The 18,603-nt window shown below is 47.5% G+C and overlaps 1 protein-coding gene across 1 annotated transcript; it reads left to right on the top strand.

Annotated features, from left to right (window-relative positions):
• Positions 1-2,171: 2,171 nt before the first annotated feature.
• On the top strand, positions 2,172-13,287 carry TBR1 (T-box brain transcription factor 1). Its single transcript, XM_032230299.1, has 6 exons — positions 2,172-3,085; positions 4,234-4,388; positions 4,817-4,938; positions 5,637-5,795; positions 7,495-7,556; positions 12,357-13,287. The coding sequence occupies exons 1-6, from the start codon at positions 2,172-2,174 to the stop codon at positions 13,285-13,287; spliced, it is 2,343 nt and encodes a 780-aa protein (XP_032086190.1).
• The last annotated feature ends 5,316 nt before the right edge of the window (positions 13,288-18,603 follow it).

The raw sequence follows: 18,603 nt of genomic DNA, 5'->3' as shown, positions 1-18,603 counted from the left end.
GGGGGAAGCCTGGTATTTTCAACTTTAGCTGTAATCTAAAACAGTTTTTTTTAATGGCAAAGAAAAACTGACCACTTATAATACGGTCCCTATCTTGCCCCAAATTGCCAACCTGTGATTAGTGGAACGGACAGCCAATCAGGGACCATCCTAGTCTCCACAGCGAAAAGTAAAAGAGGAGGAGGAGGAGGAGGGAGGAAGCGCATCGGCCAAGGGCTCCTACGGTACTCGGAGAGTCCGATTCGCTCCCCCTCGCCGCTCTCATTTTCTCTTGGTTGCGGTTATGATTATCGCTACTGCTGCTCCTGTTACGCCTGCTATTATATATCTTTTTATTTTTATTATTATGTGGTTTAAAAACCCCGGAGACAATCAGGGCACGTTTCGAGCGATTTTTAAAGAGGGAAATTCCTCTCAAGGCAAACCTAACTCGAGAAATAGATTCTTGAGGAAGAATGGCTGAACACGCAGCCTTGTGGCCTCTGGATTTCCAGACCGAGGGTTGGTGGTTTTTTTTTAAATTAAACCGAACCCAATGGGCCACCGCCGTGTTTTATCTTAAGCTCGGCTTTTCTCAAACCTTTATTATTGTTTTAAAGGTGCGTTTGAACCCCCAAACCCCCCTCCTCCTTCTACCCCCCCCCCACAAATCAATCCCGAAGCATTTCCCCCCTTCTCATTCTAGCAAGACGTTAATTTATTCCTACAAAAAAAATTCCAGGTAATTACTTGTGACAAGCTTATTATCACAGAAGAGAGCTGGGCGTGAGGGAAAAAGTATTCAAAACACCGAAGGAACACAAGCCTAAAGGAAAGAAGGGAGAGGGCCACGGGGGGAAAAGAGATGGGGGGGGGGGAATTCGAGCTCTGACTGGATGCTGGTCTGTTATCCTGTTTTTCTCGGAGCGTCTCTCCCCCCCCCCCTGCTCACTTCCTTTACCCCGCATGTCTGCGCGCAAATAAAATATTTATTTACCGAGGAAGCCAAGCGTCAACCTCAAGGCAAGTCAGTCACTCAAGGCGCTTCAGATGACGCTCCTTTCCAAAGCAAGAGAGAATCAGACTTGGGGTGTTTTGCGGATGGCGGTGGGGGAAGAGACGCAGTGGCGCAGTTTCTCGCTATCTGCGGCTGGCTGGCGATTCCTTCCGGCAGGGGCGAGCGGGGCATTGGGGAAGAGCTTGCGCTCCTGCTTGGGCCAGGAGCGGGCAGCTCTTGGCCAGAATGCGCGGGAAACGTGCCGGCCAATCTGCCGGCCGTTACCTCAGGGGAAACTCTGGGACAAGCCGGCCCGTCCAAGCGCTTCGCCTTAAGGAAGAGGTGGGGCCTCCTCTCCTCTACCGCCTCTGAGCGCCGCGGGAGCTTTTGGAGCTGCCTGCGAGGCGAAGGAAAACGCGACGCTAGGAAGCCCAGAGAGGGGTGGCGGCTCGGCTTCGGGGCTCCTGAAAGCCCCGAGTCGCGTAGCCAGAAAGGCCGGCGCGAAAGGAGAGGGGCGGGACGCCAGTGCCCCAAATTCTCTCCCTCAAGACTTTCTACACTGTGGCCACAGAGGATAGTAGAGGGCTGCGTAGGGTCTCTCTTTATTTCTTTCTCTCACACAAAATAAATAACTGTAAACAAAGTATTTTATATCGATTTTGCTGTATATGTGTGCGTGCGTGTGCGTGTATGTATGTATATATATATATATATATATATATACACACATACAGTAAAAAGTATTATACACACACACACATATATATATATTCATTTGCCTCGAACGTCGCGCGACCGGGAGCCAGGTGATTATCCTAATTAACGTCTATCTAATTAAATTACTGTCAGCGGTTAACCAATGGCAGGAGCCGTTTCATGCGTTCGGCAACCAGGGAGATCAAAAGTGCGGCTTGGCTGATTGCTGCACGGTGTCAATTGGCCAATCTCTTCTCCCAGGGAGCGGTGCTTTTGGTGGCGGCGGAGGGGGTGGGGGAGGGAATTGTGGCTTCAGTTCGGGACCAGCCTTGGGTGGTGGGAGAAGCTGCTTTGGGTCCCTCGCCGCCGAGGGTCCCGGGATGATGAGCTGGGGGCCTTAAGCGATTCCCGCCCCCCGCCCCCCCCCCCAAGCGACCCCGTGCTACCGTTACGCTACCCCGGGCAGGCTTTGGCCAAAAAACGGGCCGGGTCTGGAGCCATGCAGCTGGAGCATTGTCTGTCGCCTCCGTCGATGATGCTCTCCAAGAAATTTCTCCATGTGAGCGCTGGCGGCGGCGGCGGCGGCGCTTACCCGCCTGCCGCGGGCGGATCCGAGCTTGTCTTGCACGAGCACCTCCACCCGCACCCCCATCACCATCCGGCTGCCGCCGCCGCCGCCCTCCTTTCGGCGAGCGCTGACAACCTGGAGAGAAGTTCACCTCTGAAAAAACTCGCCAGGGGGGGGATGACGAATCAGGCCGAGGCAGACAATTTCCCTGACTCCAAAGACCCGCCAGGGGACGCCCAGCCGCCGCCGCCGCCGCCGCCGCCGCCTCAGCAGCAGCAGCAGCAGCAACAGCAGCAACAGCAGCGCGCCAAACTCTCGCCTGTCGTCTTGGACGGCGGCGGCGGCCAGGAGCAGCTCCGTCCAACCTTCGATGGAGCGGCGGCGGCTGCGGCAGCGGCAGCAGCAGCAGCAGCGGCGGCGGCCGCAGCCGCGGCGGATCGATACCTGCTCTCCACGCCAGCTTCCTCCGGCCAGCCTCCGGCTACTGCCTCGGCTCCTCCGGCCGCCGCCGCCGCTACCATGTTCCCCTACCCGGGTCAGCACAACCACGCGGCCGCCTTCTCGCTCGCCAGCCCCAGCCGCTACATGGCGCACCACCCGGTCATCGCCAACGGAGCATACAACAGCCTGCTTTCCAACTCCGCGGCGCCTCAAGGCTACCCGGCTGCCGGCTACCCTTACCCGCAGCAGTACGGCCATTCCTACCAAGGCTCGCCGTTCTATCAGTTCCCCTCTGCCCAGGCTGGCCTCGTCCCCGGCAAGGCGCAGGTCTACCTATGCAACAGGCCGCTCTGGCTGAAGTTCCACCGACACCAAACCGAGATGATCATTACCAAGCAAGGCAGGTAAGCTGCGGCTGCGGTCGAAGGATGCCAGCCAGGCGCAACGCCACCGAAAAGAAAGCGGAGGAGGACGAGGGAGGCTGAGGGACCGGGAAAGGGCGAGCAAGAGCACCCTCCGAACCCGAGCCCGGGTGCCTGGCCGGGGGAAAAGCCGGCTCTCCTGCCGAGACTCCGGGCTCTGTGCAAAGTATTATTATTATTTGCCATCCCCCCCCCCCATTTTCTTGTCCCGCACCTCTTGTATTATCATCTTCATCTGCATCTTCATCAACTCTTATTATTGCTATTGTCGTCATTATCCTTTCTCCTTCTCCTTTGGCTGTAGACCTCTCGTGTTCTTTTCCTTTCCTTTTTCCTTTCCCCATTTCCTTTCCTTTTTTGCTTCAGGTTTTTAAGATTAAAAACAATGGCAATATTGTCTTTGGGGCTGGAATAATCCAGTTCTTAGTTTTAAATATATATATATTAAATACATATTTGGGCCTATGAGCTTCTCTCCCCCCCCCCAATTTTTTAAGGATATTTTCCTTCCTCGCTCTGACTTGTTTAAGAGTCATAAACAAGATGAAGAATGATAGCTTTGGCTATTCCTTTTGGGATCGGGCCTCGGGGTCTTCGGTGCACCTTGGGCCATTTCTGCCGCACTTTCTGGCGATCAAGAGCTTCGCCTCGCTTCCTTAGCTGACCCCCGAATGGTGGTTAAAGTCCATCACTTCTCGGTTGTTGTTTTTTTGCGCGTTGAAATTTGACAATCCATCAGTTGAAGGCAAAAGGCAATAAAATCGCTGGGACTTACTTCCGAGCAAATTTACAGTAGAAACCCGCGAGGATCTTTTTTGGGTTACAAGCCGATGTGCCAATCCTCCAGCCCGGTTTCCTCGGAAATAACCCTCGATTTCAGCCGGATTCACTTGGAGATGAGTACGCAGAGCACCGTTTTCTCCTAGTCTCGATCCGCTAGGCAAAAGGCACGGAGCGAGATGCCTAAAATCGGGGTACCCTTTGGGTACTTTTCTCTTCAACATTCGCTCAAGAAAAGGTTTTTGAGAATTTTAGGGGGCAGTTTATGTATTTATAAAATTATGATCTCCCTCCTTTTCAATCCCGTCACTTTTCCTCACCTTCCTCTCCCTCCTTCTTTCTTAAAACAGGCGAATGTTCCCTTTCTTAAGTTTTAATATTTCGGGTCTGGATCCCACGGCTCACTACAATATTTTTGTGGATGTCATCCTGGCCGACCCAAACCACTGGCGGTTCCAAGGCGGCAAGTGGGTGCCTTGTGGCAAAGCGGACACCAACGTGCAAGGCAAGTCCTTCTCTCGGTTCCCCTTTTCCCTCGTACGCGGGCGCGCGCAAAGACTTGCATCCCGGGCTCGGGTGGCTTAGGTGAGAAGACATCATTAGTGGACCTTCTTGGGCCGGTAAGACTAAACAAAACTTAGCTGGGGGGGAGGCTAAAACTGAAGGTCTTCCCCTGGCTTTACCCCCATTCCCGCTTTGTTTCTTCGGTTTCCCGAGTTTAAATACCACATAACACAGTATATATAGTAAATAAAACGAAGGAGCAAATTTGTCTTTTTGAAGCTGGGAGGTCTGGGGAAATTGTAGGAATCATCTAAGGAAGGTTGGAGTGGGGTGAAAGAGAAGGAAGGGAAGAGTCACTGTGTGAATGTCTTTCTCTCCAACATTTGTTTGTTCTTTGACAAACCCGGGGTGGGGGGTTCTCGTCTTCAGGAAACCGTGTCTACATGCACCCGGACTCGCCCAACACAGGAGCCCATTGGATGCGCCAGGAAATCTCCTTCGGGAAACTGAAATTGACCAACAATAAAGGGGCGTCCAACAACAATGGGCAGGTCAGTTTTGGGGCTCGAGAGAGGCGGCCTTGCGCCCTGCAGGACCAAGAGATTGCACGCACGGGCATCCCATCCTGCGCTCCACATTCATTTCATTTGCGTCTGTTCTTGCAAATCCATCCCCTATTGTACAAACCTGGTGGGGGGAGAGGCTAATTCAATAGACAGGTTCCGCGAAGGAGCTGCGCTAGCACCAGCATGTGAGCAGGAGGCCGTCTTCTCCCAGGCGATCCCGGGCGAAGGCTTCGGAATCGAGGCGGTTGAAAGCTCCTAAAGCGACCTCGGCGGCTTCCCCCCCCCCACCTTTCAATTAAAGGGGGGTGGGAGAGCGCGGGGGAGAAAGGAGTCCGGATCGGAGGAATAGTCGGGCGTGCCCGGGCGCTTTTCTTTTCCCTCCCGTTCTTACTTTCAGCTTTCTAGTAACTTGGGGGATGGGGGTGGTGGAAGCGAGGTGCAGTTTTTGGAACAGATGGCGAAGTCCGGCGGCGACCCTCCTTTGAACCTCGAAACTGGGGAGGGATCAAGAAGAGCCTATTTGTAGAAAGCAAGATTGGTGTGGCGGTCCGGTTTCTCGGGAGACCTGGGAGCGGGTCTGGAATATAAAGTTCATCCCCATCTGCCATACAAAGTAAAAATAAATAATTAAAGGGCTCCGACTTTCTCCTCGCTCCCCGTTACCACTTTTTCTCCGTCTCCAGATGGTGGTCCTGCAGTCCCTCCACAAATATCAGCCTCGCCTGCACGTGGTGGAGGTGAACGAAGACGGCACCGAAGACACCAGTCAGCCCGGTCGGGTTCAGACCTTCACTTTCCCGGAGACGCAGTTCATCGCCGTCACTGCCTACCAGAACACCGATGTAAAGTGTTTTTCTCGCTCGCTCCGTCCTGAGCCTTTTCGGGATTTTTTCTTTTGGGGGGGGGGGGGAAAGCACAAGTGCAGCTACGGAGGCCGGGAGGGTGGAGGTGAGACTCCCCGAACTGTGTGAGGAAAGGAAATGGTTATTTCAGACCACAAAGTGATGGGATTGGATTAATGGTCTAAACTGTTTGCGAAATTATTCAAACCTGTTTTCGAGTCTCGATTTTCCCCAGCCTCAATTGTAAGAAAAAAAAATGGGGGGGGGGGGCGAGAAGCCTCTCAGATTCTCCAAGAGCAATAAATATTTCAGATCGCTTTAACCTTTGAAAGCGTGAACCTCTCTATAGACTGGTTTTGGCCCCTTCGTCCTTCCTGAGCAAAGTTACTTCTCTTTTTCCCTGTCAGGTTGGCTTGGAACTGTTTACTTTTGCGGCCTAAGGTAAAGCCGCCCCTAGGGTGAGGCCACGGTCTCAAGAGCAGCTTTGGCGCGCCTTTGAAGGGCAGCAGATTGGTCGTTGTTTAATGCATGACTACAGCTTTTGACTATCGCAGAAGGCGAGAGGGGTGCCAAAATAACTTGGCTGGATCCAGGATATTTGAGCCTTGGTTTGTGCAGGCCACCTTTTGCCTCTCTACTGTAGGCCCTGAGAATGCCTTATGCATCCGCAAAAGAAATTAAAATATATATATCAGGGGCTCGGGGCTCAGTTAAATTAATTTTCAGGAAACAGGTATAGCAGCCCACACTAACAAATTCTATCTAAACTTTGATTACCATTGTGTTAGACTCTAAATCGCCAACGAGCCAACTACAAGTTTGTGGGGCTCTATTATGTGTCTTTACTGGACATAGGAAAGATTAGTCTTAGTTCACCAAGACTTTGTTTCATTTGAACCATATAATTAGCCAAGGGATGGGAGAAATCTTTGTGTTTATTCGACCTACTGAATAGCAAACTAGTCAACCATATTTCATCCTAGTATTATAGGGGGGACCAATCTTCTGTAGTTCATTTGTAGTTTAGCCTGTATTGAAAATATGAAAAAGAGCGTTAAATTAAATTAACCATATTGCTGCCATTGTAAAAAAAAAAAAAACCCTGAGATTCAGAGAACCTTCCTTTTCATTGCAAATCATCCACAGCTGTCGGTCCAGATTCTACAATGTTACCTGGGTTAAACGTTTTATCCGACTGTCTAGTAAGAGTGTTGTGATACATTCCGAACATGTGTCTAAAATGCTAATCCCTCTCATAGCTATCCTCGGCGGAATTATTCCGAAATTAGCCTTTTTAGTCTTATCTAATTAGGAGGAATTTAATTCGAAATAAGAGGCGTAAAGGTACCTAAACCTGACCTCGACTTTGTGGTCCTTTCAAGGCGGTTCCGACAACCGCCTTGAGGCAGAACAAAAAGCCAACTGGAAGGCGAAGTTTCTCTGCTCTGGATCACAGATTCCCCCCCCCCCCACCCGTTGATCCTTGCGTGGCGCACGTGCTGGGGAAAGAGGCCACTTAGCCTTCATCTATTTCCAGACCTTTTCTCTTCATGAGTGAAATTCTCACCAGGAAATGACCGGCGTCGTTTTATTAAAAAGAATTAATCCACTTTGGAGAAGAAGAAAAGCTAGGTATCTGTTTATCTTACACAGAGAATCAGCAGACCGCTGACTATTCCCCCCACCCTCTCCCCTGTAGATCACACAGCTGAAGATCGATCACAACCCCTTCGCAAAAGGCTTCCGAGACAACTACGACACGTAAGTTCCTTGTCTTGAGCCTTTTATTGGCCCTGGCATGTCCAGCCCTATTAAATCGATGACGGGTGGGTGGTTTGTTTTTTTTTTACTTCTCCAAAGAAAACCCTGGGATGTTCGAGAGCGGGTTATACGTGCTATTGGGTAAATCATTAGTATAAATTTACTGGGGGAGCGCAGAGGCTTAGCATGTGAACTAGAGGAACAGTGGCTACAATGGCGGGCGTGTAGGAAACTCTTGGAGGCTTTGCAACGGGAGAGAGTTCCGTGGCTCTCAGCTTTGCATTCTGTCTTTCTCCATAAAAACAGCCCATATTTCAGGGTAAAACTTGTAGTTGTTTAACGCGCAACTAAGGCAGTAAATCCCAAAGGATGAGGGTTTATTGCAGCAGGGCACGAAGATAGTTGCTCCCTTGCTTGCTCCACGGACCCCAATCATTCTCAGTTAGCATTGGACTTGCATCCCACCCCCCAAGCGCCTGCCGCTGTCCTGCTTAAGCTTTTTTGGTTCCCGAGAGAGCTTTCGAACTGTCCCTGGAATTCGAAGCGGACAGAATAGTCCCCCAGTTGAAAGTGAAGGGAATATTTTGAATGTAATAAGCAGCAGGAACTTCCCACTGGCTCGCCAGAAGCAGCTCGTTATCTAGTGGGGTAATATTCAGTCCCGACTATAAACTCTATGTAAGCTTCCTCCGAAAATCAGGCCCTTGGAAACAAGCAATTAGGATTCAGGCGCGAGATGCTTAGAGTTCTTCCTCAGCCCCGAACAACTCTATTACCTCCAGCGGGTCTCTGTCTAATCAGTACCCCGTCGTTTGGCTGGATTTCTCCCGGATTATCTCCAATTACAAACACTGCGGAGGTGTTGCCGATGTCCTGAAGCCTGTATTCAATTTTAAGCTAAGCTTTAGATGAAACTCGTCGTTTATTCCTCTCAATTCCTCCTCTCCCCCCTCCCCCCTAGCATGAGGATAAAATCGGAGTCGTTGTGGCAAAAGGAATAGTCCTGTTGGTATTGCTTTGTAGTCCACCTTTCCGCTGAAAAAGGCACTCAAGGAAGCTTTTGTCATTCACCAACACCAAGAGACTGTCTAGTCTTTTCTCTCTACTGCAAATAGGCAAATTACCCTCTACTGTAAATCATCTCAGAGGTTAGCAGGGGGGTAAAGCTCCAAACTGAGCTGCAAGGAAGGAAAGGAAAAACTTATTTCTAGGTGACCTGGATGCTGATGTCCAGCATGTCTCCTAAAGTTTGTCACAATCTTCTCAGATTATTCCGAAATAACTGAAGTCAGGGTTAGCATTCCCAACTAAGAGTGAGCAATGGGGGCTGGCAAGCACCTTGGCTTTGTCTGAAGAAAAAGGTAGATAAGAGTATACGCAGCGCTAGCTGGCCTCAGGAAAATAGGCCTTTGGGAAGAGGGAGGCAAGGCAGTTCTTTTGAAGTTTTGCCTTGAAGGAAAGAAAACTAGGGCAGCTGAAAGGCATTCTGATGCCCCTACAAGTGAGTTGGATTAGAACTCCCAAAATTCCCAGTCAGCTGTTCATGGAAGTAAAAGTTGCATACATTTAGACAAAAGTGTGGTTGATTGGGGAGCACATTAGGGGACAAAAAAGATGTCCCAAGATATATTAAGTTACAATGGAGGTTGAGAACGCTCCCAAAAGGTGTCACATTGTACATCTATCTTGCTTTCCTGTCCCGAAATTCTCCAATCTCCAGGAATGATTCACCAACCAGATACCTCACCAGGGCATAAGGTCATGATGGCCAGAACCAATGTGGGAGTGGGCACCAAACCCAGAAACTGAAAAGCATCAATGAAATGCTAGTGAAACTAAACCATGCCAAACTACAGCAGGATTCATTAACCAGCTTGCTCTAAGCAAGTTATAAAGTTTCTCCTGCTACTGCCAGGACTGAGTGCTTTTTCTTCAGCCATTTATGTGTTCGTTAATTAAACACATTTATATAGCCGCCCAACTCACACACAGTGACTCTTAAGTTGCGTAGAACATTAAAAACCCACAATTTAATTCTAATTCACTCTATCCCCATTCATGGCAATGACAACAAAATCAGACAAGCCGCAATCCTGAGGAGGAAGCCAAAGTCGAGGTAGCTTATCTGGATTGATTAATCCAGAAGAAAAGGGTGCAACCATTTGTCCCCACCCCCACTCCTTTGATAGACAGCTGATGGTGGCATGGATTTTGAGTGAGAGTGTCTTGCTAGCTCTCTTCCCCTGCTACTGGCACTCTGGAAGCTGCCAGGGAGAGCTAGAGAGCCAGTTTGGTGTTGTGGTTAAGGCACCAAGTGGAAACCAGGAGACTGAGTTCTAGTCCCACTTTAAGCATGAGTGGTCAGCTGGGTGACTTTGGGCCAGTTATTCTCTCTTAGCCCAACAGCTGTTTGTGGGGGGAAATAGGAGAAAGGAGTCTCAGCTATATTTGTTACCTTGAGTTTTCAAAATAAGAGAGAAATAACCAAAATAAATAAAAATAAATCCCTTAGGATAAATGTGCCCAGACTATCCCAACTGCGGTTCCTACCAAATGGCTCTGGAGCAGGAGTTATCTGGGCCCGTGGTACTTGTCCCACTAAAGGTCAAATTCTGGGAGAACAGGCAGGGAGCTCGTTTCAAATCCAATAGCAGTTTTGCGGCAATGGAATTGATTGTAGTAGTACTCAGCTAACAAGGGAGAATTTCAGACTGATTTCCCTCTCCCTTTAAAAGGGTTTTTTAAAACACGTTTTAAAGCAACATACTCCTACGTGTGTAATAACCAACCCAACACAATCCGTTGTTTCATATCTTGGTTCATTATCAAGCAGATCAGGCCTCTGTTGGATCATGGGTGCAAATAAGCGATGTAGTGAGTTTCTTCTTTTCTGGATCTCCAAGGATGGAGACCTTGTTGGAAACTCAGAGCTTCATGTTATGTGTGGCCTCTGTTTCATTAAATGGGTTAGGAAAAGTAGCCTTGTGTGGGAAGTTCTGGAAATCCCTAGTTTTATGAGGTCATCCTATTTAATAGATCCAGGGCAGAAATGCAGCTTACTCCTAGTAAAGTAAAACTATTTGACTGCCAAGTGTGTTATACAGGGAAAAGCTATTCTAATGCAGTGTTACCTGAAACAAGTTCTACAATTTTGAAGCTTTGCAGTACAGTAAATTCACAATGTCAAGGCTATAATCCTTTGGAATAAGAGAATTTATGTAAAGATCTGCATCCAGGAGGGTTTCCAGATATACTCTAGTGACCACATAAATTAATCAGTTGCTTCTGATTTTTAATTCTGGAGATCCACCATTTCCATGGTTCTTCCATTCTCTCCCAGAGTGGCCCTCCACTACTTAAACATATTTTTCCCCTCCCCAAAGAAAGTTAGTTTCATTGGGTTTCTATTTTCTTCACTCATTTTAAGGACTCCAGCCTCATTAATTTCCCATTAATTTTGGAATCTCTGGAGTAAACTCCCCTTGTTGCATTTGGGTTACTATTTCTATTATTCTCGGCCCAACTCATCTAAAAAAAAAGGTGTGGGGGAAACAGCCAGACTGGTTTATATGCCTCAGAGTAGAAATCAAATGTGTAGAGTCTAGGATTTTAGTATTTTGTGCTTCTGTCCTCGGCTTGGTCTCTGGTCTTAATTTCTACAAGCATGTTGATTTCTAGGGCAACCCAGAATCTCAAGCTTTTGGGATTCCAAGCATGCCCTTAGCTAACCCACTCTCCCTTATTGGCCATCCTCATTGACCTCTGGAGGGCTTTTTATCCTGGGTCTGCAGTCTGTTGTATTCCCTTCCGCTAGGCCTACACCTGGAGAAGTTTGTGCAGAGATTGGAGAAACCTCTGTCCATCAAAATCTTACCCTGATTTTGGCAGTTTGGAGAGACCTGGGCACCCACTCTGTGCCTCACTTAGTTCTTACACGGCAGAGGGGTGGCGTGGCTTGAGTTGCGATGCCTGCAGTGAGAAAGACAAAATAACATCCCTGGTCCAAGAAGGCAGGAATTGTAAGAGGGGAGCAATAACTTTTAAATTTAGCTTTCCTAAAAGACTTCTTCGGTCACTGGGATGCAGACCTCGGTGTAATTCCAGTCTAGAGACTAGCAGCTCCACCCAACAGTCACCGAGGCAATACATTGCGATAGAGATGCACTATTTATCATCACTGCAAGATGCAATGGGATTGGGCTATCTTGCCCTTTAGTTTAAGGGCGAGATGGTGCTCTAACAGTGGAGGTTCGGCTACTTTGCACTGGGTTCAGAGGCACCCTCAGAATAAATTAAGTGGATTAGTGAAAGAAGGCCTCAAGCTTTCCCCAATGTAGCGCCACCTCTGCCACTTTTGGGCAAGGGGGGGGGGGGACTGTAGTCCAACTTTTTAATGTATGCATGTATGTATGTATGTATGTATGTATGTATGTATGTATTTAGTTTGTCACTCATGTACAAGATAACAGGAATAAGAATAAACATGAATAAGAACACAGGAAATAGGTATAAATAAATGGGGACATTAGGACAGGGACCTTAGGCAGGCTGGTGCACTTATGCAGGCCTCTACTGATTTCTTAGAAATGGGGTGAGGTCCACGGTAGACAGTTTAAGGTTTCACTCGCAGGCTGAATTACCAGGTCAGACAGATGTTAAGACCCACGATCCTTCACTGGTTTGGACGCAAGCGCTGTTTTGGGCTGGAGGAAAATTGGGGGGGCTCTTGCACCCCCACCTCTCCAATCCCCCCCAGTCACCCCCTTTCCTTTCTGCTTTGTTTCCCTGCTGCCCACTCAGGATCTACACGGGCTGCGACATGGACCGCTTGACTCCGTCACCCAATGACTCTCCCCGCTCTCAGATCGTGCCGGGGGCTCGTTACGCGATGGCGGCGGCCGCGGCGGGCTCCTTTCTGCAGGACCAGTTCGTCAGCAACTACGCCAAATCCCGTGGCTTCCACCACCACCACCACCCGGGAGCGGGCGCCGGAGGCGGCGTGGGACCCGGCGGGCCCGTCCCGGATCGAGGCGTCCCTCACCCTAACGGGCTGCTGTCTCCCCAGCAAGCCGAAGAGCCCGCCGCGCCTTCGCCTCAGCGCTGGTTCGTCACGCCCGCCAACAATAGGCTGGACTTCGCGGCCGCCTCGGCCTACGACCCCGCCGGAGATTTGGCGGGAAACGCCGCCACACTGTTATCCTACGCCGCTGCCGGCGTCAAGGCGCTTCCGCTGCAGGCAGCCGGCTGTACCGCTCGCCCGCTCGGCTACTACCCGGACCCCTCGGGCTGGGGGGCGCGCAGCCCGCCCCAGTATTGCGCCAAATCCTTGTCGTGCTGGCCCAACAGCAGCGGGGCCCGCGCTGGAGGAAACCCTTATTTGCCCGCCGGGGCTGGCGGCGGGGAGGAACCCGACAGCCTGGCGCCCCCCGAGCGCTCCCCTTTGGTGGCGCCCCCGCCGCCGCCCGCCGCCGGGCCGCCCGCCGAGGACTCCAAGCCCCCGAAGGACTTGTCCGACTCCAGCTGGATCGAGACCCCCTCGTCCATCAAGTCCATCGATTCCACCGACTCTGGGATTTACGAGCAGGCCAAGCGCCGGCGGCTTTCTCCGGTGGGCACCCCGGTCTCCGAGAGCTCTTCGCCCCTCAAGAGCGAGCCCGCCTTGGCCCCCAGGGACTGCGACAAGACCTGCGCCAAGGACATCGGCTACTACGGCTTCTACTCGCACAGCTAGAGAGGAGAGGCCTCTGGCCACGCCCCCTCCCGCCCTTCTCGCCAGTCCCGTCCGAAGCAGCCGGCGCTTTGCGCTGCGCCCCGGGCCGCGCGCTGGTTCTCACGGTCACTTGAAAGCGGCTCTGGCTGGCCACGCACCTGCAACCGCGCACGCGCAGTCTCTCTCTCTCTCCCCCCCGCCCCCTCTCGTCGCACACGCAGAAAGCCCTCAAACCGTGAGGCCGTCCCAATGTCTCTTCAGTAGGAGGTGGATGGCAACGAAATGGTGAAAATCATGACACTTCATTATCCACCTTGTATGTCTCTTTCCTTAGCGGACATCCCCCCCCCCCCCCAATCCTCTCAAAGAACAAATCGTGTTGTGGTTTTTCCCTTGGCCCAAGCAGTCTTTTTATTCTTTTTAAAACCAGATCTCAGTCTCGTGTGTTTCTAATAGGTAGATTATTCCCAAATCCTAAGAAAACCCTTTAATTATCCCTATGCCCATCCCACGTTCGATGTGGTAAAGGGTGTGTGTGTGTGTGTTCCTCTTAAACATTTGCTAGCGGGTGACCCGCGCATTCAGATCTTTTTAAAGCTACCCTAAACTTCATCCGATAACACACGGGAGTGAATTACGTTCCATCCAGCGAGTTGCAGCTCAGTCACATGCACGCATTCATTTGAAATTAACCCCGCGGCGTTTAATAGCTTTTACCGTCCGGTTACGGCGAAGAGCTTGCAGCTCTCCTTAGGATCCCGCACATTCTTTGATCAGGAAGGTGGATAGCAGGTGCTTTTTATTCTGCCGCACTAAAAAGGTGGGCAAGATTGTGCGTGCCTTTAAAGGGTTTCTTAGAAAATTTGGGATTCTCCTAGATCCCTCTCCTCCACATCTCCAGTTCTCTGTTCATTTAGATTAGAACACAACCGTTCCCCTGCTTGGACTTAATGGGTCGTAATTCCGAGTAAACTTGGTTTAAGGTTCAACAGGCAAACTAACCGTTTTTCCGTCCTTGCATCCTATGCTTGAAACTCGAAGGGATATTCTTCCTTTCCCTTTCCCCTTCTGTATTCCGGGATAATTACAGTGGAAATGTATATGTACAGTTCGCAAATAACGAGCAAGGAGTCTTATAGTAGGATTGGCTGCCCTAATCAAAGCCTAAAATATCTAAAACTCCCTTTTTTCTCTCATTAATCTTCATCCACACACTTGCATATTAATATTAGGACAAAGTCGGGTGTGTGGTTAGGAAGTGTGTCAGTATTTTTATATCATTGTCCAAAGTGACTTAAACTTGATTAAACAAAAAAATAAAATAAACTTATAACCATTTCAACAAAGCTAAGCCTGATAAACAAAATTGTCCGAATGGATTCAAATATCTAACAGTTAACATCTAAATAATTACACCGCTGTAGGGCTTAATTTTACTTACATGCATGCCGGACCTTACTGTGCTGCTCACCGAAATAATTTCTGATTTAATCAACACTAATTTCAATCGTGGATTCCGTAGGATAGGATTTATGTTGATTTTAGAAGGCAATATTTGGCTTTCTGGTATTGGAATAGAAATTTAACAAGCTTCGTGTTAGTTGCCTTGCATTTTTAATAAAGTTTCCTTTCAAGTAATAAGCTCCTTTTTGCTTAGGTGTCTTGATTGGGAATATGTGCGAAACTTGACCTGATCGAAAGCATTTTGAGGAAGAAATGCAGTAGTTTTTGTTCACACATTGCACTAAAGCTACAATAGTAAATGCTTAGCGTAATGGTGTATGCTTCTACTAGACATCCAGCCAATTGTGGTTTATCTGACAAACCATGATTAAAACAAACTGGCTTCGTTTCACACGTAGAGCAAGTGCTTCAGTTGGGACGTGACCCAATCAAGTTTAAAACGCAGCCTTAAACATGTTTACTCGGATTAGGATCAAGAGGAATCCATAGGAGCGTGCCGAATTCCCACGATGGGCTTTAAATTGCACATACTTCTATAGGCACTTATTCAGCAGCATATCCCATTCAATTGATTCCAAGTAATATTGTCTCGAAAACAGCTGGAAAGGAGGTATTACGCCGTTTTCTTACTGTTGTTCGACAGTGTCACCAGTGCACCATCGCTCTGGCGATGCGAAGCCAATCTTCCTACCCTCCAGATAAATGACAACCGCGATGGTGCGATGACACTAGAAATCGCCAGTCAGGAAACGGCGCGAGTTGCTTCTTCGCAGCTGGTTCCACTCGCGTTTCCTTGGAAGGAAGGAAGTCGTCTCCGAGTTTGTGCGATCGTAGAATCGTTGCCCTTCGCAAAGCGCTATGTAATGGCGGAAATTACTCCTACTTCTCTCAGTAGGATTTCGCTTCCCACGAGGAGAATAACGCTTCAATTCCCTTTTCTGGATACAACTTCTCCTGCCTGATCAGACCTTATTCTCAATTAAAGTAAACCTTTCGTTTAATAGTTCGGCGTCTATAAATAGATGAGCCCCCCGCTGGGTTCAGCAGGACTCTGGTGGTCTTTCCCCTTAATTTACTCATACTAACAAGTGTAGTCGTAGGAGTACTAGGAATAAGCAGGTGGTCTCTCCAGGTACCTGTGCTTGGGATCAAACTTTACTGAAGTGGATGCAGCAACTTAACAAAGAGATGGAAGATATGAATTCTAAATAAAGCACTTTTAAAAGTTCAAAAACAAAATTTAAGTCTGCTGTTAGGGTGAAACCTGGGCTGCCTTGGTTCGCATAACAGGCTGCATTAGGCTGTCATTTGGTTTTAGTGACAATTTACCTATGAAGCATTGCATAGTTCATTCAATACACCCAGCTACAAGTAAGTCTGTGACTTGCTGGCTTGGCATGTTGTGTGAACCTACCAGCACAGCCCTAGCAGGCTATGTTAGATTGGCACCATTCTAAGGAACTATTTCAATTCTGATCAAAAAGGCCCTTCCTTCCAAGTAAACCTACCTGTGTTTGCACTGCTAGTTGACTTAAACTAAAACTGATATACAGTAGTTTAATTTACAGGGCTAGAGAGTTATGACTCAAGTTCCAGTAGGATTACTCCAGATGGGATGGGCTCTCTTGGCTGTCTTGCAGAGTAACTCAGGTGAATCTTACTCTGGGTCACGGAGGCGCTATTTCAATTAGAGTGTAGGTTGTGTTCAATCAGGTGTGCAAGTGGGTGTATGGGAAGGGGATTTGCCCACAGGGCCATTGACTCTTTTATCAACTAAGCATCACAGTTTAACACTCTATTAGAGACAGGTGGCCAGAGAGAGTGGAGCAGCTCCTACAACAAGCATTTCACATTGCCCATCTTTTCTCCTTATGTCCTTTTCTGTCCCCTCACTGATTCCTAAGCCCATCCCTGGTTGGCGGCGTGCAGGTGCTCTTCTCTTGTTCCAATATTTTTCTCTCCTCCCCCTCCCCACTTCAGTTTCAATGACGACTGTAAATCTTTGTAATGAACAAACTACAACCAATGCTAAGCTATTGATCTGTTGGTGCCCGTAGTGTAGTCCAGTGAAAATGACTTTTGTGAGTTGTATATTTTAAAAAAAGAAAAAAAATGCATTTAGTTTGAATTTTTGTTTTGTTTCGTTTTGTTCTATGCATAAGGAAGTATCTCTGAAAGAGCTTTTTTGGGGAATAGGCAGCACCAGTATGAAGAAAAATAATTTTCCTCCTCCCTCTGACCTTTTCTTTTTCTTTTTAATTTTCTTTTTCAGTCAAGAGTTTTACACTCAATTTAGTCTTTCCCCTTGTTGATGTAGAGTAGTGAGTCTTCAAAATTTTGTGTAGGAAATATATAATTGATCAACCCATATTTAAATATTGTGGGTGGGTGGGGGCGAGAAATGAACTGTGAAATAGACAGCAGGCAAAATGATTAAGGCTAACTTGCAATCGGCAAAGGAACTTTCCCTAATAGAAATTCAGGACTTTCATCCTGTATATATATAAATATATATATTTATGTCCTTCTGTAACTGATGGACATTTTTCCTTTTCCTTTTTTTTAAAAAAAGAAACCTCCCTTACACATTTGTTTTGTTTGTGTAGGTAAATAATTGTTTCTTCAAATTACAAGTAACCAGGAAAAATGTTTTGTTTTTTCACCCATTTATATTGTCTGTGTACAAAAAGCATAATAAAACTTGGAAAAAATAGACAGTCTTTATGTGTAGCTCCTTTTAAAAGATCTGAATAAACTAGGAATAGTATAAAGGCTGGGCGTACATGGGGATTTATTTTTACAAACGGAGTAGGAACTATTTATTTCCTCTAATATCAGCTGCTTGATCTTCAACACAAAAAAATAATGTATTTCTGTTTTTCTCACCTTTACGCTGCAGCTTGGACAAGTACAATCACATCCTGTCCCGCTATGCAAAGAGCTATGGATATAAGTTACTTTGGGGCAAATTTATGGTTGCAATGCAGCTAAAAAAAATGGCAGTGGGGAAAAATGAAAACATTTGCAGTTTATAATCACTAAAACTGAGGTAAAATAGAATGTGCTTGTTAAGGATTCTATAAAAAAAGGAAGTAGTTAATAGTAGATGTATAAAATAATTATTTCCCTTTCTATTTTATTGCATGTGAATTATTGAAGAAATCTCCGGATTAGGACATCTGAGATTCCCTGTAGTATCTGACTTCTTTTAAAAAACTAAAAGAATTGAGGAATTAAATTTGAGGCTAGGATCTGTTCGTTTGTGTGGGTATGTGTGTTTGCGTACACTTGCCCACACTATTGAGTGATTCTGCAACCTACCACTAGAGGTCTCTTGATGGATTGTTATTCTCCTTGTCATGAACTGCATTATTCTTTGCCTTCTGCCACGAAGGGAAATTTAACTTTAAACTGTGAAACTAAAGTTTTTTCCCTTTTTTAAAATGTGTGATAATATTTGTCAATAGCCAATTATTCTTAAAAAAAGTTAAATTATTTCAGAAAAGCCTTTTACATAACTCTATAAAAGGACAGCCTGTTAGAAAACAGGGGTTTAACAGAGAACACACGAGCTTTTAGATATAACATTAATCAATCATTATACGGTAGTAATAGTTTTTATTTCCTACTTCTGCCTAATTTTGAAAACTGTTTCTTGTTCAGCCATCTCACGAGGTACTAGATATTTACGATCCCTAATTCTCATGTACAAACCTGATCTTAAAACTATCAGATTTAATGAGAATGTATTGCCAAATTGCATAACATCCATCTCATCTAATGAAGCTTTTAAATGGAGTATATTCTGGAAAAGAAAGTTCCTTTTAAGTGAATTCCTGTGCTATTCCATCTGGAGACAAACACTGGTCTCCA

The sequence above is a fragment of the Thamnophis elegans genome, chromosome 1, assembly GCF_009769535.1.
Source record: "Thamnophis elegans isolate rThaEle1 chromosome 1, rThaEle1.pri, whole genome shotgun sequence".
Lineage (NCBI taxonomy): Eukaryota > Metazoa > Chordata > Lepidosauria > Squamata > Colubridae > Thamnophis > Thamnophis elegans.
This window is presented reverse-complemented; position numbering and strand designations above follow the sequence as displayed.

Excerpts from the sequence above, each read along its gene's own strand:
- TBR1 (XM_032230299.1), top strand. The coding sequence starts at position 2,172 with ATGCAGCTGGAGCATTGTCTGTCGCCTCCGTCGATGATGCTCTCCAAG. Across the intron at positions 4,389-4,816 it reads AGCGGACACCAACGTGCAAG|GAAACCGTGTCTACATGCAC; the intron begins GCAAGTCCTTCT and ends TCTCGTCTTCAG. Across the intron at positions 7,557-12,356 it reads TTCCGAGACAACTACGACAC|GATCTACACGGGCTGCGACA; the intron begins GTAAGTTCCTTG and ends CTGCCCACTCAG.